Genomic DNA, 24,551 nt, shown 5'->3' with positions numbered 1-24,551 from the left:
TGATAAAAAATTAGCTCAGGCAAGTGCAAGCAAGCATTCATAAAAAGAGGCAGTGATGTCAGTGCATAGAGTGAGAGAGAAGGGGCGGAGGCTCTGAACACACACACACACACACACGCTCACAGTCTGAGAGTTACAGCAGGAAAGCAGCACATCCAAACACTCAGACTCAGCCTCGCGTGTGCGTACAGACACGCTCCTCACACATCCTTTACCCTGAGCAAGCCCAGCATGCCCTCCAGGAGCCTGGACTGTAATATCTCCACTCTCATCGCCTGTGCGGTGGACGTGGAGGTGTTCACCAGTCGAGAGGTCAAGGTAGGGTTCTGACTTTCATGCTTGCTTTACGTATATACAGCTATGGGTTATTGTAGTGGTTTTAATACTAACACATTGACAAATGAATAGGGTTAAGATGTCTAGACCAGTGTTTCCCAACCCTGTTTCTGAAGACACACCAACAGTACATAATTCTGACGTCCCCCTTTATCTAAACCATTTAATTGGAGTCTTTTCTAATGTTCTAATGAGTTGATTCATGTGTCTAATTAGGAAGAGATTGAAAATGTGGAATGTTGGTGTGCCTTCAGGAATAGGGTTGGGAAACACTGGTTTAGATAATGTTTGTTTGTACATAAAGTAACAGACTGGAGTGTCTCATTGTGGGTATCTACAGTACATACATAAAAAGAGCACTTACAGCAGCCTCGTATATCATTTTTATTTCTACTGAAAGACTTTTAATTTGAAATTAAAGCATTTGTTCTTGTCTTTCAAGTGATTGTGCTTGTTAATGCACCTCTACTGATGTTAGCTGCTGGGTATTTTGATTGTCTGTGTGTGTGTGGAGGTTTGCCTCAGCTCTGTTCATTCACACCACACACCATTCATTATCAAATACACTTCATCTCGGTGCTTCACGCGCTTGCTTGACTGGCCATCAATCTCTGAAGACTGTGACCCCTGCTTATCTTTCACATCACACTCGGTCAGACCCTACAAGGTCATTATTGATACCTACCTTATGTTTAATTTAGATGAGTGCTTATAATGCTTCATTGCACACTTTGGAATGAGTGCAACCTGTCTAATTGAACTTCATTATTCTGTATTTGGTAATTTGGTCAATATTGGAGTTCATCAAACTAGATCAGATCTGATAGAGCCATCGGTTTATTTGTCCTGATATTTTTAAAGGTAGCACATCTTAGTCACACATGGAAGGAATGTTAGGAATGAGCTGCTTCTTTTTTTTTTTAAGATGACCTGAGTGCTTCCAATAGTTATGTCTCCAAAAGTAGATTGGATTTTTCTTTACATCATAAAAGTGGTAGCAAAGAAAAGCTCAACTGTTGCTTTTCAGAGTAAAATCAAATGTTAGTTAGAGCAGGAATATTTAATTGGATTTGATTCTGAAAAGGCGATGCAGTGGCGCAGTAGGTAGTGCTGTCGTCTCACAGCAAGAAGGTCGCTGGGTTGAGCGGCCGCTCAGTTGGCGTTTCTGTGTGGAGTTTGCATGTTTTTCCTGCATTCGCGTGGGTTTCCTCCGGGTGCTCCGGTTTCCCCCACAGTCCAAAGACATGCAGTACAGGTGAATTAGGTAGGCTAACTTGTCCATAGTGTATGAGTGTATGCGAATGAGTGTGTGGATGTTTCCCAGGGATGGGTTGCAGCTGGAAGGGCATCCGCTGCGTAAAAAAAATCATGCTGGATAAGTTGGCGGTTCATTTCGCTGTGGCGACCCCAGATTATTAAAGGGATTAAGCCGGCAAGAAAATGAATGATTCTGAAATGTAAATGGACCATGTTTAGCATGCTAACAATGTACTATTAATGACAGCGGTGGCCTTTAGGTGAAAGTTTCGAAGGTCGGGAAAAAAAAAAAAAAGTTTCACCTTCAAAACCCAGGTGAGCAAAATAAGTACATTTTCCACCCCAGTAAAGGCTTCTTTCTCATTATGTAGTTAATAACAAAAGATATACTATGTGACATTGCGTTGTTTCCATGCCACTTCTCACGTGTGTTTGGTTGTGAGACCTAGTTTGTGGTTTGAGACTAGGTTGTCATCGATTCTTCCTATTGTAAAGTCATGCAATGTGAAACCTAGGGTTGGCCGATAAAATAGTTATCGGTATTTATTGACAAAACACCATTGTCAATATCTATAAAAAAAAAAAATTCAGTATGTAGTTGCACTATAAAGCGCTACAGTTTTATTAAAATGTGGCTGCTGAGCGTGCTTTGGAAGCAATGCTAATAAGCTTGGGGTATAAGTTTGTCATTTCCAATGGAGGCGTGCAACTTGCACAATGCGTATTTTCTAGCTGCACGTAGTTGAAAACATATAGTTTTCCGAATGCCACAAGCGCACCGCAATTCATGAACTAGTAGAACTAACCAATCTGCTTCACACTTTGTATGGAATATATAAATTTCAGTACTGACGGCAGACTAATTACTTCAGACAAACACAGCGCACAGAAACACTGCAGTGCTTTTTACTTTTCTCCATACACTTGCATCAAAACTGCAGCAATGGTTTGTTCATTTATCTTCCTCTGAGAAAATGCTGATTGTCACCTAGTTACTAGTCACCTAGTAAACCATGCACTTGAGCTTGTTACTTCAGGCCAGAATAACAACACATGCGAAAATGAAAAAAAAAAAAAGATGTTGGCAGAGTGGCTTTTTGGTTTCTTTTTTTGTGCATCCCAGCCATTAGCTCCCCATCTGAATGAGTTTTTAGCATAGGGGTTATGTAGTCATTCAACTTCACAATTTGGAAAGTTCAGTATGTGTCTGAATAATGATGGCTGGTTTCTTTACTTGAAAGCTCAGATTTGATTATCATGATTTGTTTTGTTGACAGAGTTTGAGGTTTACTGTCTCATCATTATTGACATCTTACAGATGTTGATCTACCTTTACCATAACACACACTTTATAACATATTATTTATCAAGTTTAAGAGTCTCTTTAACACTTGTTTGCTTTATTATAAAGAGATCAGATATTTTGTTGAAATATGTTTTGTTTTTGACTATTAAAACTATTTGCCTTAGTAATGCTAGTAAACAAAAAAGTGGTTAATAAATAAATCCTAATATTCTTAATGGTATTGTTTAAAAATATTCAACAATCATCAATATCAAAAGATTTGAAACATGATTTTTTTTTTTTTTTTTTTTGCAATATTTCCCAGCCCTAGTGAAACCCCTTGTCTCCGATCTATCTTGCAATGTAAACACAGAACCAACGGAATGCTACACCAGATAGTCATGCAGTGTGAAAACATCTGTGATGTGACTACTTTTTTGGGGGGGGGCCTGTTGAAGAGAAGACAGAGTGATGAAATCAATTATAATATTCTGGGATTTTTAATGACCACAGAGAATCAGGACTTCTGTTTAATGTCTCATCCAAAAGACGGCGCACACTGAGCAGTATAGAGTCCCCTTCGCTATACTGAGGCGTTAGGACTGGTCCCACTAACACCACTTCAAGCAGCAACCTAGCTTTCCTATGTGGAATCCCATCCAGGTATTGATCGGGCGCAGCCCTGCTTAACTTTAGTGGGGGACCATGTGAGAGTTGCAGAGAGCTAGCTGTCGGCTAAAAGTATAAGTATTTGTTTCATGTGTCATAGAATATAAGATAAACATCACATCCATTTGATTTTACCAAGTCCTTCACAAAAACTCTACAATTGCTAACAAGTAATACTGCATAAAACCAAACACTCAAACTGTGTATTTTGCTAAGCAACAATGAATAGCAGATGGTATGTGTCCAGCATTTGGTGTTAGCAAATACAAAACATTTGAACAGCTCTTTGAAAAGATGTAAATACTCGTTGACTTCCTTTACAGTTCTGTTTTTCTACCTACTGCAGTGAATAAGCATTTTCATTCAGCCTCTCTGCCTTGACCAAGACACATTAAATATGAAAATCATAATGAATTTTTATGCAAAACATTTGTATTGGTGGCCGTTTTGTTTCCTTTTTCTTGGCAAATATTATTTTTTCCTCACACATAAGTCCTTGGTCAATTTTGACATTCTCCTAAACCTTGTGTCCAATCCACATCTAATTTAAGATTAAATATGTAGAGCATTGCACATCCCACAAATCTATATTATTTCTTCAGAAAACTTTTTTTCAAGAAATTTCATTAAAAAGATATGCTAACATTTTCCAATCTCATATAATTCCTCTTCATATTTTCCATATGGACCCCTCTTACTCACCATTATAAGATCATGCAGAGTTTCTGAACCCCTGTGTCTGTCTCTTCCTGCCTCATGAGTTTGTCGTCACATCTTTCACACTGCCTCGGCTGTGACTGGCCGAGTTTCAGCATGGACCATAATGCTGAGTAATAGCAGGAAGAGCAGCAGGTCTTCAGGGCTTTCCACATTTATTTGTTCCTCGCTGGGAACACTGCAAGTCAGGAGGTCACTTTTATTTTCTCTGGGTGCCACAGAGATGACCTGTTTCCTTTAATAACAGCAAGAACATCTCAGGCACTGCAGCACAACTTCATTTCCTGTCAAACCAGTTCACCAAATAGTCATCCAAATATTAGATCAGCTCTTTCCCTCTTCTCAGCTTACATTGTAAGTAACTATTTCCTTTACCTGACTGTTAAGAGTTTTTGAAAACTTTACTCAATGAGCCTTGCTTCATACAAAGTCATTATAAAGGCCGGTATACAACTGGTAATAAGATGGAAAGTCTTTAGTGTGATCAAAAGTGCAGGATGCCAAATACAGGTGTAAATAGTCCACTTTTAACCACTTCCAGAGAAAGTCGAAAACTCAATTAGATTACATCATGCTGCATATAACCAGATTAATGCTGTTGAATGGAATAGCCAAAAGACTTACGTGATTTTTGACTGTTGATTTACACAACAACTGCATTTTTTGGGACTGAGAATGCATAGATATAACAACAGGTTTCAAAGTAAAGCAGGTCGCACAGCAGAAGTGCCGCTCGGTGCCGTGACACAGCGCGCACATGACAGTTTAAAGTATCACACACCTTCGCACGATATTTAACATGAAACTAATCAGATGGCGCCCTGTGGTGCGGCTGAAATATGAACTGCGTCCTAAGTCATGGCTGGGCGCCACCGACTTGCAGCGCCGATGTGTGTACCTTGATAGTAACTTATGTTTAGAATTCTATAATGCATGTCGCTGCTTGGCGCTACGCGGCGCGTTGCCGAGCGGAGTTCTGGTGTGTGACCTGCATAAGAGTGTCAAAATTAACTGACACAACTGACATTCCTTCGATGCCCCACGATGCAGACGTGGACAATTCAGTATTGGTTCATTAGATCATCACCGGTTATTACGTACTGGCGTCAAATCTCATATTAGGGTTGTCACAACACTGGAATTCGATACCAAAATTGAAAAAAACATTCATTTCCCGCAAACATTTGAGCGCTGTTGAGCACGTTCTTAAACACCGTTGATTTGCCATTGTGTTCACGTGCTCAACAAAAAAGACTGTGATTGGCCGTGAAGGTCATCAGTTCACCAAACTCCCCGCTGTTTACTGCGTGTAACCACAGATACAGGGAGCTTTTTTTTTTTTTTTTTTTACTTTTTTTTCTTTAAAAAGTAACTTTAGTATTTAGTCATTGCATGTACGGCCACTTTTATCTTTAGGTGCTGTTTTTTAATCATTTTAGTACAGTAACAACTGCAACAATCTATGTAATATTGTAAATCTATGTAACATACAGATTGGGTCCCGAAAATGAACATGTACAAACTATACAGACCCAGGTAAGACACCAGAAAAAAGAGTTATGTTCATCTAAATCTGGGCTTTGTTTATATAAGTACTGTATATAAACATGACTTTCTGACTTCTGAACATTACACAAAGCCAGCCAATCAGATTGTATGATACCTGTATGTTTACATTAGCGTTTTGCACTAGATCCTGGTATTCCTCTAGGCTTGCAGTCCTAAAAGCAGCATTGTGTGTTTTATAGTCATACATTAAAAGGAGTTATATTTAACCGAGGTCAAAGTGGAACAGAAAATATAAGAGCTCAAGAGGATCTGGCCTGGATCTGTTTAAGATGAATAGTGTCTCCCCATGCAGAGAAAAATTCACCTTTTTCTCCTCCCCCATTGGAGGCTAATTCATCTCCCAGCAAGGAGAGGATCTGGTCTTGATTAAAAGCAGGGGACTGTTAAATTTGACATTCATTTCAGGATTAATGTTAGGGTTAGGCTCAGTTTGCGTTTTCCCCTTCTTCCACCCCCTATTAAGAAAGTTTTCAAGGCACATCATGAACAGTAAACACACTGCTTGGCCGAAGAACAGCTGTAATTGCTTAAATGCCTGCGTGCCTACCAACCGTCCTCAAAAAGAGTGGAAAAGCATAGCACCTTCTGTTTTGTTTTTTCTTCATGCGAAGGCCGATCATTCCTTTCTAATGGAGTCTCCGGCCATATCTGCTGTTTACATTTTAGTATTGTCATCTGACGCGGTTTATACACACTTCGCTTTGGCTTGGCAGGAGTGAGGTGTCACTGGGCTAATGGGTGTTATTTTTAGCATCTCTCTTATTCTTGATGGAGTTTTTATCTGTCGTGCAAAAAAGCTGTAACCGAGTGTGTCATTGCGCAGTAATTTCATGCTTTAGTGGGTTGAGATCATACAGCCCTGACGTCACCACAGGCTGTTTACACTGAACAAAAATCATGTCTGCAAAATTGTTGCAAGCAATGTATGTGTTGAATTTAAACAAATTCAATTTTGAAATTTTTAACTTAATTTGTTTGTTTAAATTCAGCCCAAATAAATAGTTTACAACCACTTAAAAAAAAAAAAAAGAGTAAATCTAAGGAATCATGTCTGAATCACTTTTTTTCAGTGTAGAAACTAACATGGCTGCTTCCAAAACAACTGATTTTAGACAACACTCTTCATTTTGATGGTTTGTTTGTTAAATTGAAGTAACATTGCATCTACTTGGCAACTAATTCTCATTAGATTATAAGTAGACAGTTCAATTGGGGTTAGGGTTAGTGTAAGTTGACATATACTTAGTGCAGAGAATGCATAGATTCTTATAGTCAGGTAAATGTCTATTGAAGGAGCATATCAACAGATATTAAGCAGACAGTCTACTAATGCTCAAATAGACCATCAAAATAAAGAGTTAACCTGATTTTCCCTCTCTTTTTAAAATAATTTACTTTCATTGTTTTTTAATGCTCCACTCTCATCTAAAACGGACGTGTTCCAGAGAAGGTTAGGTAAAAATGTTTCTCTGACATACTTGGTAATTTTTATCTTGGCTTAATAAAATATTCACATCATGTTACCATGTACAAGAGACTCTAATTGAGGGGTCTAATACACTGATACAAAAGCAATTTCATTAAAGGGGTGGTCCACTACGATGTCATATTTTAAACTTTAGCTGATATATAATGTAGCTGTGTGAACATAAACAACATCTCTGAATGTAATATGCTCAAAGTTCAATGCCTTAACAGTATGTTGTAGCGAGGACGTAAACAAGAATGTAAACAATTAGAAATGCTGTTTGGCACAGTTAACATTTTAGCTACAAATACATATTCATCAGTCAAACCCCTGTAAACACATACAATCTTTACCGGTGTGTGCAGAGTCTCTCTATGCAGCCGCTTTCCCTGCGTTCTACATCTCAAATAACGAACTCTTAAAAGATATGTGAACGTTTCATATTACTTGCACATGCTTATTCTGAATATATGTGAAAGACACTTGTCAGATTTTACTTTAGAGAGCAGGCATGAGGGTCAGCTGAGTACTCTTCATTTTCAGAGGAACTATAGGAAATATGGCATTTTCATATTAGCAGAGCTGTATATAATGAAAGATATATGAAAAAATAACTTGATTATTTACAAATGAAGCATAAGCACACATTGATTTGCATCTTATAAAGACAACCAAGCCTTAAAAATACACTGTGGACCACCCCTTTCAAATTTATATACACTTTTAGCTGCTTTTTCAAACTATTTATGTAAAATAAGCTAAATCAACACAATTCTTTTGCTTTTTTTCAGAACAACACAAAGGTATTGTGTGAAACCTAACATGTTTTACAATGTAAGATTGCCTTTTCTGCATAATTGACTTAAACTTGTATATCTGCGAGTTAATGCAACAGAGAACTTTATTTAATACTGTGCATGTGTGCATGCTTCTGTTTGTGTCCTGAATATCAGGAGTTTAAGTTTAAAAGGTTTCAAAAGTAATGCAGATGATTTGTTTACTGTTTGCTGTAAATGAGACACAAGGCTTCCTCTTCTGGAAGGGGTGGGTGATGAGTAGCAGCTCATTTACATTTAACAGGGCATGAACAGGATGGAATAAATATTAAGTACTTTAAGGTGAAATTTCATAGACACATTCTGGGCATGAGAACTATTCTGCCAATTCTGTCATTATTAAGCCACTCTGTCGTGTCCAACATTTACAACATATACAAAACAACATGAGGGTGAGTGAATAATGACAATGTTCCATTTGGGCTAATTATTCCAAAAATGATTGGCTTTGAGTAAGCATAAGATAATGTAATGTAATTAAAGGCAAATGTAATATATGAAATATGAAAATGCACTATAGACTCTCAAGATAACAATGCAAAATCTGTCTCAGAGGTGCTACCCAATAAAGGTACGTTTTTGTACTTCTTTTAGGTTAGGGGTGCACAAAACTGCCAAATATCAAGAACTGAGGACAACATACACACTTAATATACAAATACACTTCATTGAACATGTACACCTGGACATTTATGCTATATAACTGCAGGTTAACTATGTTTACATATAATAACCTTAACTGATAAAAGCTATTAGTTAGTTAATTAGTTAACTTTATTAGTTACTAATAACCTCAACTTTTTTTAATTTGATTGTAATGCAATAATTTGCACCTATTTTAAGGCTGCTTTAAAATAATAATTATTGTAAATAGCGCTATACAAATAAACTTGAATTGAAAAATGGTGGCCTACAGAGTTTAGCACCAACTTGCTTTAACACACCTGCCAGTAAGTTTCTAGTATACAAAGAAAAAGCTTGATAAGCTGGATCAGGTGTGTCTAATTGGCGTTGGAGCTAAACTTTGCAGAACACCGCCCCTCCAGGACTTTGATTGGACACCCCTGTTTGAGGTACAGTACTAAGCTTTAAGTTACAATATGAGCCCCTGCAGGTACTAATATATGACTTTAAGGTAACCATACTAATGTAATGTAATGTGATGTGTATTTATATAGCATATTTATTGTGTATGGCCATACACCCAAAGCCCTTCACAATCATGAGGGAGGTTTCTCCACACCACCACCAGTGTGCAGCATCCACTTGAATAATGCGACGGCAGCCACAGGACAACGGCCCAGTGCACTCAGGTTACAAACCTTACTCTTTTACGAGAAGTGCCATGGGAGAGTCAGGACCTAGGTTTAACGTCTCATCCGTAAGACGGTACCGTCCATAGTAAGCACTAACATGTACCCTTTAACTACAAAAGAATACTTTTTCAGGGTACCGTCCCAGTGACAGCTCTAAACCAGTGTCAGCTGTATAAATAAATTAAAAACTTCTAAAAAATAAATATGATCCCTTCAGCTATCTTGCTGAATCTTGCAGATCTCGTGGTGTACTTTGATAATGGCATATCTATATTTATATAGATCAGGGGTCTCAAACTCGCGGCCCGCGGGCCATTTGCGGCCCTCGGTGCAATATTTTGTGGCCCGCGCCGACCGCTGTACACTGACAGAATCAGCGGAGCGGGGAGAAAGAGCGCTCCCCGCTCCGCTGATTCTATCCGTACACAGCGGTCACTGGCATTCCCCGCCCGCCGTGTAAACAAAGGGGCGGGGATGCCGGTGACGTCACCACGCACCCCGCCCCTTTGTTAGACGCTGTGACGGGCGGGAAGTGTTAGGAGGGAACTCGCGCCGGCCAGAACAAAGGTAAGCTGTTCCCGCCCCTGCCTGCCACTTAGCTACCTATCTGCAGCCTGCCACCTACCTAGCTACAGCCTGCATCTTATATATATTATAGGTAGATACAGACTGGCACAGACTGATGTGACTGGAGTGGGGTTCAAGCAGACCAGTGGCGCAAAAAGGAGGTATGCAGTATATGCGGCGCATAGGGGCGCCACACATGGGGGGGCGCCATTGTGCCAAAACTATTTTTAAAATTATCCTTATTAAAAGTTTTAAATAATAAAAATAAATAAATATGTTTTGTTAAAAAACATTATTTTGCATTTTATACAAATATAACATTGTTATTGTTTAATTCAAAATCATTTAACACAATAACATGCAGTCACACAGCCTAAAGTGTTCATGTAGATGTAACTGTTAAGATTTGTTTTTATTTTTATCAAAATAAACTGTCAAATCATACATAATGTCAAAAGTTATAAGGTTAATCTAAAAAATTTGTCTTAATTTATTATTAATTAATTAATTTAATTATTAGTTTGCCAAAATAAGAGGGATCACACAAAATTTGAACCCGCATACCTCTCAGTAAATGTGTAGTTGCGCCCCTGAAGCGGACCATGTGCCTTTTTGGGAGCACATATTTGTGTGAGAAGTTATTCTCCACCTTGAACGTCAATAAGTCAAAGTACAGGTCTAGACTTAATAATGATCATCTTCAAGCCATACTGAGGGTCTCAACTGCTTCCGCTCTAAAGCCAAATGTGGTTCAGATTTGTGAGAAGAAGCGCTGTCAAGTCTCTGGCAGCAAGAAGTAGGCAAAAGATGCCATGTTCAGAAGAACTGTTCATAATCTTCACTCAATGTTCTATTAATGTTCAGGAAACTTCATGTTCAGAAGAAATAATTAAAACTGTTAATAATGACATTTGAGGACTTTTTTTTGTGAAATCCCTTATGCGGCCCAGCCTCACCCAGACTTTGCCTCCTGCGGCCCCCAGGTAAATTGAGTTTGAGACCCCTGATATAGATGAACTGTTTTTGAAATGATTTTATATACTGTATAGTCAAAGCTTCACAGCCTTCTTGATTTTGTCAAACAACATTATGTCTGATTTTCCTGACATTTATACCAGCAAGTAACAGATGGTCTTAATGTTCATTTCCTCAACTTTAAATGAAGGCATTTAAAGCCAACTGCTGTTGTACTTTTTAAACGATGTGTTTCAAGGTGGTTGTAAATGAAGAGCAGATCTGTTGATTTGATAATGCTTTATTTTATAGGCTCTTCTGAGATTAAAATAGAAGATTATAGTGTGGGTAAAGGAGACAGATTTCAGGTCTGTGCCAAGGATTAAATGAATGCGCAGCAATTCTTTCCATTATATTCAGGAGAACATGCATCATTCTCTCTGCTTCTTTTATGAGTAGTCAACTTTACAATACCAACAAAGTACCCAAATGGTAAATGTTGGAACAAAATATGTGTGATTAATCTACTGTAAAATGAAAAAGGCCCAATTTTTAGGCTGAAAAGCTAAATATATTTCACACATTCCTTTTACGATTAGATAAAGACATATTTTTAGAAAAGCCAGTGGCAAAATATTCCACTGCACATAACCCTACATCCTGTTTCCATATTTGTAAAGGAATGTCATTTATTTCCACTACAAATACTTTGCTTTGAAATGTCCACTGAAGGCTGTTTAAACGAAACACAGCACTATGTTGTTACCCATGGCAATAAACCCCCAAAATACTTAAACTATTTACATCTATCTATTTAAAATGTTCATTTTTCTTGTATATGTATATTAAGCCTTATATACTCAAGTCCTAAAATATTCATAAGCTCTGTGTTTTCATTTGGGGTTTTTTTTCTAAACATACTTCGAAGAATGTGAGCCGGATGTTGTACATTATGGCTTTGCTAGAACAAATATACTTTGAGGTAACAAACTACTATTGCTTATTATACATATGGTTATTACCCCTTAACCATGAGTATTAACGTTCACTATTAGTGATATGGACATGAATACCTCTAATAACGCATTAATTTTACGTACAGTAGAATAGACTATCATAAATTAATCGTTTGATTAAGCAATTCACCAATTGACTAAACAACCACCCATAACACCCTAAAAACCCCACAGCAATCACATCATGTAATATAGCAATACCCTGACAACCCTGGAACACTGTAGAATCCTTGAGTTTGAAAACGCATTATAATAAAATCAATGACTTATTTAGATCAAGACAATAAGCACATATGTTAAAAAGTACATCTTAAACACACAACAAAACGTATCTTTAATACTTAACTCTTTTCATTTAGCAATTAATAATACATACCGTATAGTAGAAACATGTAAACTTTGGAACAATATAGGAACTTTATGACTAAAAAAAATAAGTATATCATAGATTAACTCTTTTTGACTAAGCCAATAAGCAACCACCAATAAAACACTAGAATTCACTTAGTAACCAAACAGAAGTGTGCTATAAACAAATAGTTATACCCTAGCAACCCAGGGACACTATTGCTAATTTATGACTTGAAAAATAAGGACTATAATACCACATGCAATCTTTTGACTCTTTTGATTAAACAGATCTTTCCACTGATTTTTTTTTTCATTAGATAAAGTACAAAGCCAGAGGCAAAATACTCCACTGCACATAACCCTACATCCTCCTTCCTTCATGGTCTCCATATTTGTAAAGGAATGTCATTTATTTTCACAACAAATACTTTCCCTTGAAATGTCCACTGAAGGCTCTTAAAAAAGAAACAGCACTATCCATAGCAACAATAGTTTAGACACAATAAACTCCATCTATTTAAAATATTAAGTTTCTAGCTCGGCTGAGCATTATATTGAAGGATACTTGGAGAAATAAAGCTGCTTGTACATTGTTTCACTGTACTGTACGTTTTGAAAAAAAAAGAGAAGAAATTCAGCTTTCTAAAAAGGCAGTTTCTCATTTTTATGTATTCTATTTCATCAAAATTTGGGAAAATTCTAACTGCCTCCCTAAAGCAGGGGAGGCTAATTGGCTACATTCGTACTCAAATCAGATTTTATTCTCAGATCAGATTTGTTTGCATAACTGTTCACATGGCGTGGCAGTGGCGCAGTAGGTAGTGCTGTCGCCTCACAGCAAGAAGGTCGCTGGTTCGAAGTTCGGCTCAGTTGGCGTTTCTGTGTGGAGTTTGCATGTCCTCCCTGCCTTCGCGTGGGTTTCCTCCGGGTGCTCCGGTTTCCCCCACAGTCCAAAGACGTGCGGTACAGTTGAATTGGGAAGGCTAAATTGACCGTAGTGTATGAGTGTGTGTATGAATGTGTGTGTGGATGTTTCCCAGAGATGGGTTGTGGCTGGAAGAGCATCCGCTGTGTAAAAACTTGCTGGATAAGTTGGTGGTAAGCTGTGGTGATTAATAAAGGGACTAAGCCGACAAGAAAATTAATGAATGAACTGTTCACATTGTTGTTATAAATGGGGCCAATACCAGATTTCCAGTGTGAATAGATCATGGTCTTAAACTGACCCGCATGCGCAAAAGGACAACTACGCACAAAAATGTGTACAGTGTATGAAGTGAATAAAGCCCGTTGTCAGATTATGTTTAATATAATTATTAGCATTTTCACAGACAACCGCTTTGTTTTTTATGAACTGTAAATGGTTGTTTGCTGGTTCTAATGTACATTTTAGTGTTTGAAACCTAAAATAAGTATTTTTTGTGATTGAAAACCATGATTATTTGTCATTTATGACACATTTTGTGTTGTGGTGAACTCATCAAGGATTAATGAGCAGCCGAGAGATTGAATTGTGAAGGCAGGGCTCACGCCTGGTTCATCGGTGTTGAAAATTATTTTGTTTACAAAGTCTGATAACATAGCCTACTGTTAATTCATTTCAATTTGTTATAAACATCTAGGGCTTGACATTAACTTTTTTTGATCACCAGCCATGCACTGTGGCTAGTAGTTTTGCAACATTAATAGCCACTCTGCATTTTCACTAGCCACAATTTTGTTGTTGGGAAAATACATTTTATATGCATAAATATGACTTTAGCATGCTAAAATGACTTGATTTAGATTTTATGTTAAGTCCACAAGACTCCTCATTTATTTCACTTTTTGTGTGTCACATAGGAGCTTGCTCAATGAGCATGAGCAAATGGGTCATGGTTTCATAATGTCGTATTGCAATTAGTCTATATCTGACCACACCAGACATAAATAAATAAATATTTCTTAGCCACAGATTTTAAATGTGTCAAAACAAGCCAAATATAGCTGTTTTTATTTGACAAGAATTTTTTTTTTTTATATAAAAAATTGACATTCAAAAAATAATTATTGTCATGTATCAAAAAATATGCACTGTAATCTGTCCTGGCTAAAGGTCCTGGATCACCAGTTAACTACACATAAATGGGGAGTAAATCTCCCATTAAAGCAATGTGAAAAAAATATATTTAAACCATATTAACAAAAATAACTTTAAGCAAAATAAAGCAGGTGAAAAACAGTGTGTGATTATGAAAGGATGATCACATGCACACGGTTAGGCCAATTTATAATCTGTTTAAAGAATAGTTAAAGCGAAAGCAACCGATGCTGTTTACAAAAAGACAAATCTGGAGCTCTTGAAAGCAGCAAGTCTGTGGGTGCGTGAGCATAACTTTTTGTCTAGTTTATTTGAAAGAGAACCGATCACACCAGTTGGGTTTCTAGGCAGGATTGCTTCACACAAGGAAACGGGAGAGTGCACGCATTTTAAACAGTCACACGCATCACATCAGCTGTTGCGAGTAATCATCCTCTCATTTAGTATTCATCTGTTTTCTTTTGCTAACACCAACACAATTACTTTTGTCAGTCGTGCAGCTTCTTAATACTAAGATCACATTTGCACACATATTAGGCTATTCTTGTCAACCCTGCTTTTAAGAAAACTACAATTTAAAAAGTATTTTCAACCAGCCAAAGTGGCTAGAGGAAGTGTCTTTCTAACCTGCCACAGCTGAAATCTAACTGCATTTGTCAGGCTGGCGGATGTTAATGTCAAGCCCTGTAAACAACATAGGTTGTATCCAGACTATTTTACTAATTTCGTCCCTAACAAAAACAAAAAAAGAGCATTAACCTGTTACAAGAATTGTCACAGTTTTTCTTTCATATTTGGTTTTGTTAATGTATTCAAGAGTTCACACTTAGCTGATGTTTGATAATAAAGCTAGTTTGGCGTGCTGTCCCGGGAGAGAGCCCTGAGCTTATAAGATCCTCGAGCCCTGGGCTCCCTCCCCTTGCAAGGCGAGAGGGGAGTTTGAGCTCAGGTAGATCTCGATGACTCCCCCTCTTGCTTATTGTAGCTAAGAGTCAGATATGGATGTTGCAGGTGTACTCAGAGTTTAGCTAAAATATTTTGGATTAATTGTTTAGAGTGCTTGTTTTTGAACTGTGGGAGGAAATCGGAGGAACCTGATGGGGAAAACCCACGCGACCACGGGGAGAATGAGCAAACTCCGCACAGAAATGCCGTCTGGTTTGGAAAGGAATTAAACCAGGGGCATTCTTGCTGTGAGGCCACAGCGCTAATCGCTGGCCACCGTGACGCCCGTTTGAAAGGAGGGAAAGGAGGGTTGGGTGGGGGGGTTTCTTCGAGACGAAGATATTGAGATGAGAAAAGTCTGGTTATTTATAGTGAGTTAAGGATCGTCTGATAGGATAATCAGTCATTAGCTAAAGTTGGAACAGCTGTGAACAATCATAAGCACTTGATCCTCTCGAAATTTGTTCATAAATAAACTTCACTTAATTTAAGTGAAAATATATATTTCTTGCGGCTATGCCTATGTATTTTATTATTTTCATATAAATGTAATTTTACTATGGTGGTATTTTAAATTTAACTGAACAATCCTTTATTTGGGTTATAGGCTAATGGTTAATGTTTGGTTAATGAGCGCCAGTTGTTCTTTAAACAATATTCAAAATAAATGATGCGTGTCGATCAAAAATAATGTAAAAGTCACTTGAATTCCTACATAACCATTCACACTACGGTCGGATTACAAAACATCAGTATCCGATTGTATCCAATTTAATACCACATATAAAAGTGGCACAGATCTGAATTGAAAAGATTCCATGCGGTTTGGGCTATTCACACGGTCAAAACAAAAACAGATCTGAGTCACATGTGGGCAAAACAAATGAGATTCGGGCCACATTTTCCTGCAGTGTGAACATAGCCATTAATGCACAAGGAATTTTCATTTTGAATAAGCCCATCCAGGCGCTTCTGTCATGCTTCTATAAACTCAAACTAAGATCTGATTTCTTTAAAATCAATGATCTTCACTTCCTGGTTGAGATACGATATACAGTTGGTCTCACACTGAAGCACTGCATCAAATTCCAATGTTCCATGCCATGTTTTGTTTTTAAAATTCTAACATTTAATACGCACCCTATACATACACTTGCTTTGCTTCAGGACTTAAACCTTGATGTTTGCAGACTGTTTGCTACGCGATTCTTCTTAAACTTCGGTTAAAATCCCTGATAGGGCCAATATCATCCAACACAAACATATGCTGTTGACCATTGTGTTGTGACAGTAATAAATGATCTCGTTTCAAGGTGCAGTGGATCAGACGAATGTGCTTTGATCGGCATTTCACACACCATCAAGCGCTTGTTCTAAAATTAGCACTTGGCATCTTGTAAAAAACTTGAGGGAAGTGCTGAGTCAGAAAGCTGGAGTATTGGAAATGAGCACATATGCAGCGCAGCCCATGTGGTGTCACCTGTCATTGCTGAGTCATTCAAAATGAGCCCAGCTGTCAGAGGCGATACACACCTCTCTCCGTCCTGACACATGCTGGACACCACACATCCACAGCTGTCATCTCTGGGGACGCTCGCTGCTGGCTCAGAGATGAAGGAATATGCTGGGGGTTTCGCACAGATTGTGACAGGATACAAGGTGTTTGGCGAATTGACGACGCTGTGGAAGAAACCTGCCTCTGCCATCCATCTGTCTCTGCAGGAGAGAAACAGAACTAATCTTTCATCTCCCACCCGTCTCTGGACATTTTTTATCTAACGCATTCACTTTTGTTCTGCATTCTGAAAGTGGCAGCTTTAGATTCTGGTGTATTGAGAGGAATTTAAGCAAGTGACTGATAATAAACTTAATAATTTTATATAAATGTTTTTTTATTAAAAGTGCACTTCTTTAATAGCAGGACTCAATGCATCAGGGACTCAATTTATAAGCAAATGAATACCAGCATATACAAATATATGTCTCAGATATGAACATACAGTACATTCGTAAATGGAATTCAGGGTTTTTTTGCTTGTAAAGACTTACATTAAATTGGACTTGCACCAATTCATTTGTTTAACCGCTATGCCTTACCCATTGAAACAGAGTGTGAAGGTGAAGGGCTTCAAAATGTAACCCTAAGAAATGGGACCACTACAACACCCACACACGTCATCACAAGGTCTTTATATGAGATCGATCATGTGAGACTTGCTGTAGTTATTCCTGCCGAGTTTTATTTTTTTTTTTTTGGTATTTATCTTCAGGAAATCACCGAAGGCAACGATATCATGTTATCGTAATAATATTTCAAGAGTTCACACTTAGCTGATGATTGATAATAAAGCTAGTTTGGCGTGCTGTCCCGGGAGAGAGCCCTGAGCTTATAAGATCCTCAAGCCCTGGGCTCCCTCCTGTTGCAAGGCGAGAGGGGAGTTTGAGCTCAGGTAGATCTCGATGACTCCCCCTCTTGCTTGTTGTAGCTAAGTGTGTGATATAGATATTGAAAGGTGTACTCAGAGTTTAGCTAAAGTATTTGGATTAATTGTTTAGAGTGCTTGTTTTTGAACTGTGCTAGGAAACCGGAGGACCCGGGGAAAGCCCACGCGACCACGGGGAGAACGAGCAAACTCCACACAGAAATGCCATCTGGTTTGGAAAGGAATTAAACCAGGGGCATTCTTGCTGTGAGGCAACAGCGCTAATCGCTGGCCACCGTGACGCCTGTTTGAAAGGAGGGAAAGTAGGGTTGGGTGGGAGGGTTTCTTCAAGACGAAGATATTGAGATGAGAAAAGTCTGGTTATTTATAGTGAGTTAAGGATCGTCTGATAGGATAATCAGTAGTTAGCTAAAGTTGGAACAGCTGTGAACAATCATAAGCACTTGATCCTCTCGAAATTTTTTTATAAATAAACTTCACAATGTGGCAATAAGATCGTAACTGCATTTACACTGTGGGCATATTCATAAACACATTAACGTTATAGCAAACACTTTAAAAAGGTCATTCTCAGCCACTAGACTTTTCTGACAGGGGATTCGAGTGTCATCGAGTGACAGATGTGAAAGTATGTTGTGGGACTACTAAACAGGTGTTGGTATTATTATGGATTATAGATAGCAAAATTTATCTGGATTATTTATTGTTTTTTTAAAACATGTCCCTAAGTGTAATAAAATTTGCCTGTTTGTTGTAAAAATTCATAATACTGCCATAAAAAAATACTAATTTGTGCATCTCCTGACTTGTGTATGCAGCCATGTTGCCGTTGTAGCTGGTGTTTTCTGGGAAATTTTTGTACACCTTGGTTTCGAGCGTGGTTCTGGAAAATCCCTGTTACAAGGGCTAGATAGGGGTAGAATATGGATTGGGCCTAACTCATTCCTATATTGCATTTTTTTTTATGTTGAAAGACATTGGCAGCACTCTGAATAAGTTCTGCTGTGAAAATTTGACCATATTATATATCAAAATAAAGGACAGAATCACTGCTTTTAAATGCAAAAGCATTTTATTCTACCTTCAGGTATACAAATTTTATCATCATTTAAATGCAAATAGGTTTAACCAAATATTTTCCATTCAAACATTTTCTATAAATCAAAGAAGTTTTTCAAAGTGCTGCATTTTCAAGCAATGCATGCATACATAGTCAAATATATTAGTCAGCACTATTAGCCCCCGTTTATTTTTTGCCCCAATTTCTGCTTAATGGAGAGAAAAAAAAATTTTCAACACATTTTAAAACATTTTTCTAATATCTGATTTATTTTATCTTTGCCATGATGACAGTGAATAATATTTTACTAAATATTTATCAAGACACTTCTATACAGCTTAAAGTGACATTTAAAGGCTTAACTAGGTTAATTGGGTTAACTAGGCAGGTTAGGGTAATTAGGCAAGTAATTGTACAATGATGGTTTGTTCTGTAAACAATAAAAAAGGGGGGCTAATCATTTTGACCTTAAAATGTTTTTTAAACAGTTAAAAAAGGTTTAGTCTAGCTTTTAATCTAGCCAAAATAAAACACATTTTTTCCAGAAGAAATAATATTAACAGACATACTGTGAAAATTTCTTTGCTCTGTAAACATAATTTGGGGGAAAAAATGTATGCGTGTATATATATATATATATATATACACACACACACACACACATCAAAGGGGTTTTAGAATTCTGATTTCAACTGAATACATACACACATACATACATAATTTTTCTTTTAGTAATTTTAAGTCAGAACTAGCCAGGGGAATGAATATTTTTGGACTTGACTGTATATAAATATAGCTTCATTTACATCAACACGAACAGATCATTTTGCAGTGGTGAGCCCTGATAAAGAACATTTTAAAAATAATAATAATAAAAAAATAAAGAAGATCTGCTTTCACTCATTTTCTTTGCTTGTCATATCTGGGACACCCAGAAGTCCCATAACTTACTTTGGACATATGCTAGACATCAAGTCAATGGCAGGGAAAGAGTTAAAATACAAATGTTTAATAGGCTGCGTGAAAAAGTATTGGATTTTGAAGCTGGTTTTGACTGTTCTTATGATTCAATATGTTGTTTGAGAATCACGACTCAGGGTGTTTTCAAACTTGGCCGGTTTAGTTTAATTAAAGTGTGATTGCTCTCTTAGTATTTGAGCACATTTGAGTAGAAGCGATCATTGCCATCCAAATTCTGGTACATTTTCAACGCAACACAGAGCAAACAGAATAAAACAAGCCAAAAACAGGATGTGTTGCACAAGATGCTACCCTTAAAAGGACTAGAAGCTGTACAATCAACATTGTTAGTATGTCTGAGTGGTTTTCTTTTTAGTATGGACCAAAAGGGCAAAGAGAATGTACCACAATAATGAACATACCCTTTAAGAAGTACACAATATGAAGATCAAATCAGAAACATTCTGGTCATCAACATTAACTTCTACAACCTACAAAACTCCATCCATAGTTTATATGAGAAGGAATATGTCATTGTCTACACTCAAAATTAATTCGGGTCTCTTGCATCTCACCTAATGTTTAAGATCTACCTTACCGTTTAAGGTATAAGAATTTCACATTTTAGATTACGGTTTGTCATCACGTTGAAGTGTTTCACCAGCGGTTGGCTCAAATTTAAGGGCATATTTGAGGGTTTCATGTTGAACACCTATTTTTGGTGTACACATTGGCCCTGCTTCTAAGTGCTTATGTGCGATGCCTTAAAAAGGAAAGCAAACTCAACACTGAGAATTTAGCCATTTTAACAGGTCTCTGGAAATAATGCAATTAAATACCTCACAATCAAATCAGGAATGTGCACATTTGGTGACCTTTTTGTTTTTGGAAAATACTAATCAGTCTAAGGTGTTTCTATTCCAGCGATCCTGTTAGATACTACTCTAAAAGAGAATAGCATAATGATGTGCTTTTACTTTATAAAGCTTTTATTAAATCATTTCTATTTAAGTTCAGTTATTCATTATGACAAGACTGCTTTAAAACTGTAATTGAAATTCCACATTTAACATCTGAGATTTCACAGAAAATGATAACGAACTAATAAAATAATGAAAATGAATAAAGATTAATTGAGAGGTAATATCTAAGAGTATGCAGCCAGCATATAATTATAAAAATTGTAAGCATGCTGGTTTAAGATTCTTAATCCTATTAATAAACTTTATGTGGACATTTTTTCACAATATGTTACATGAATACCTAAGACTAGGGGTGCCAAAACTTTTTTGTATGAAGGGCCAAAAACCAAATATCATTGAGAGCTTATGGTCGAAGGTAAATATACCAAACTATATTACATTAAAATTGCCTAAATGATAACTTATGTGCAATAAAAACAATCACATTTATAACACAGTGGAATTCAATGCTTAGTTTATCGGCCTGACGTTGAGTTCTGACATCAACCTGATTTTCATTTCCAAACAAAATGCAACATCCCCATGACAATAGGGTACAACGTCAATCTGACGTCATGTTGACGTCTTGTGCCTGCTGAGTGTTTAAGGCCATTTCTGTCATCATACAGTAAACATCCGTCATCTTCTCATCAGTGACATGCATCTAAACAGTTTCTGGGTCAATGCGTGTAAAGATTTTGGACATCTTCTTGGACACTTTAAATGCTTTTAAACAGTTTGCCCGTGTTTTAAACAACAGGTGTCAGTGTCTTGAGGTAGTTCATAATGATGCGATTTACCTTCTAGTTTGATTTGATTGGACTGAAATCACAGGACTGAATTTTTGAATCCCCATAGACAAGAAATAATAAAGAAGTGAGTGCAGGTTGAAGAAAAGTAGTGGAGTAAAAGTACCGACACGGCACTGAAAATGTACTCAAGGGAAAGTAAAAGTGCACATTTTTAAAATGACTTTGTAAATTACAATTCCTGAGAAAAACTATTTAATTACAGTAATTAAAGTATTTGTAATTAGTCACTTTACACCACTGGCTGTAGATTTAAGTTTAGTTTTAGTTTCATTTTGGTTTTGTTTCAGTTCAGTTTTTATTTTGTAAAAACATTTCTATATAATTGATATATTTAGTTTCTGTTTTCATAATTGTAGATTAACATATCTAGTCTAGACATTAACCCTTGTGCACTGCAAATTTTTTAATAATAAAAATAAAATAATGGTTTGGACAAACACTGAATCCAAAACCATTACAAATTCAAAACCCTTACAATTTCATTCATTCATTCATTCATTCATTTTCTAGTCGGCTTAGTCCCTTTATTAATCTGGGGTCGCCACAGCAGAATTAACCGCAAACTTATCCAGCACGTTTTTACGCAGCGGATGAGGGCTGTGGGCAGAAGGTAAAAATACCAAACTGTATTACATTAAAGTTTCCATGAGTAATTTCCTAATTAATTTCCTAGTATTTAAAAATAGCTACAAAGCATTGCTTTAAATTATATTAACTAATGCAGTATATTTAGAATTTTTTATGATGAACTTATTGCAATAAAAACAAGCAATCCTATTAATAACACAATTGAATTCAATGCAAACTACACTAAGCTGCACCTGCATTTGCCTTTGCCGATGTCTTGTGCATTGCCCTCTATCCGTCGAATGACAGTGTTTGCATTTTTAAAAATGTAACAATTTTAAAAATTTACAAAACAACTTTTTTTACAAAACAAATTTACATTAAATTACATTAAATTCGAAATGATGATCTCCGTCAAAGAATTTTGCCCCAACCACCTCCCCATCATTCTCCTCTTTTCAAATAGGATGGTGGGCCAAATCAAATGTTAGCATGGGCCAACTTTGGCCTGCGGGCATCTCTGATCTAAAGGGTCATGTCCGATTTTCCACCCCAGAATGAGTGATTTTGCCAATTATTAAGTGGATTTAATATAAAAAGTTAAAGTTAATATATCAAGTTGTCCCCAAAAAACTTTGCTAATTCAGCTCATTTTAAATAATTAGTTTAAACAACAAAAACATTCATTTTACAACATTTGTTAATTTATTATTCATTTTTTCAATTATTGTGATTTTTTTAGTTTTGTTAACAAAAATGTATTTGAACCATAGTTTTAGTCTTTATTTAATAAAATAACCTTTGTTTAGGTTAATAACATATTATGAATAATCCTCACATTAAAACAGGCTAAGCATACTCTCAGGCTTACTCAAGCTCAGAAAGACTGAATCCTGAACTGAGAGCCAAGCTGCAGACAGAATTGCTTTCATCAGTTCCTCTTGTGCACAGGAAATGAATATAAAAGTGTCATAACAGATTCAGCCAATCTGTCTCTCCAACAGAGTGCAGTTTTGGCTGAGCTGAGCTAAATGTTTTGTAAGGTCTTCCTAGTCCAAAGCCTGCTCGCTTTTGTAAAGAACACAATGATGTTCATCCTGTCGGAGAGGTGTAGACATTAATCACAATTGTTCTCTCATGGCTTTAATAAGATTGATATTGGTGGAACAAGTCTCGCTTGTTTCTGGCACAGTAAAAAAAGCATTCCTGCTCGACTTTCTTTGTCTTCTGTAAAGACCTATGAATTATTCATGCTTTGACATTTGCCAGTGGACTGAAATATCCATCCCTTGTTAATTAGGCTTGCTTATTTTTTTGTCTTTCAGGAAATGTTTGAAGCGCTCTTCCTCGCGTACGATGAGGGTGTGACGTTCCAGCAGTTTAAGAGCTTCAGACGTGTACGAATCAATTTCAGTAACCCTAAAGCAGCAGCCAGCGCAAGAATAGAGCTGCACGAGACGCCTTTCAGAGGGAAGAAACTCAAACTTTACTTTGCCCAGGTGAGAACTAGAGGCATCAGAAGAAATCTAAGAGGAGTTGAAGAAAATAAAGCAAACTTGCCATACAATGCCAAAAGATTTTACATGTATTGAGTTATAGATACAGGTTGACTGTGGGCCTTAAAACATCTTAAATGGCATTAAATTAAGATACTTAAATATTTTTGGTCTGCGTTAGGGGTTTTATGTTACTTCAGTGTAGCTATGCTCATTTTATTGGTTGTGTAATTTAATTATTCAGGATCTTCTAAATTCATTCATTTTCTGTTTATTTTTGCATTTTGATTCAATCTAGATACTTTGTTTCCATTCATTTGTGGGTTGAACTTGTTTTTAATTGATTTGAATCATAGACACACACACACAAACACACACGCACACACAAACAAATATATTGTGTAGACACTTTGCATGTAAAAAGAGACGGACGGATGGACGTTTAATTAGGATTGATGGATGTATGGATGGATGTTTGATTGGAATAGATGGATGGACGTTTGCTGAGGATAGATGTTTTATTAGGATGGATGAATGATTAAGTTGTATGTATATTTGATTAAGATGGATGGATCGATGTTTGTTTAGGATGGATGTTTGGGAAGGATGGATGATTGGTTAGAATGATGGATGATTGATGAACATTTGATCAATGGATGTTTCATTAGCATGGATGGATGTTTAATTAGGATGGACGAATGTATGTTTGATTAGGATGTATGTATGTTGAATTAGGATGGATGATTAAGATGTATGTATGTTTGATTAAGATGGATGTTGGATTAGGACAGATGTATCTTTGATTAGGATGGATGGATGAATGTATGTTGGATTAGAATGGATAGATGCAGCATTAGGATGGATGGATGTTTAATAAGGATGGA

At 36.9% G+C, this 24,551-nt stretch overlaps 1 protein-coding gene across 2 annotated transcripts in view; it reads left to right on the top strand.

Moving 5' to 3' along the window:
• Window positions 1–24,551, top strand: part of rcan2 (regulator of calcineurin 2) — a gene marked incomplete at its 3' end in the record, with an annotated part of 140,801 nt that overhangs the window by 89,230 nt on the left and 27,020 nt on the right. Inside the window, 2 exon segments of one of the 2 annotated variants that reach the window (NM_214819.3) lie at window positions 157–318; window positions 23,497–23,670. In NM_214819.3, coding sequence (NP_999984.1) covers window positions 232–318; window positions 23,497–23,670 — 261 coding nt within the window. In that variant the 5' untranslated portion in view covers window positions 157–231. 2 annotated transcript variants of the gene reach the window in all.

Source organism: Danio rerio, chromosome 20 (genome assembly GCF_052040795.2).
Source record: "Danio rerio strain M-AB ecotype USA chromosome 20, GRCz13ab, whole genome shotgun sequence".
In the NCBI taxonomy this organism is placed as follows: Eukaryota; Metazoa; Chordata; class Actinopteri; order Cypriniformes; family Danionidae; genus Danio; species Danio rerio.
This window is presented reverse-complemented; position numbering and strand designations above follow the sequence as displayed.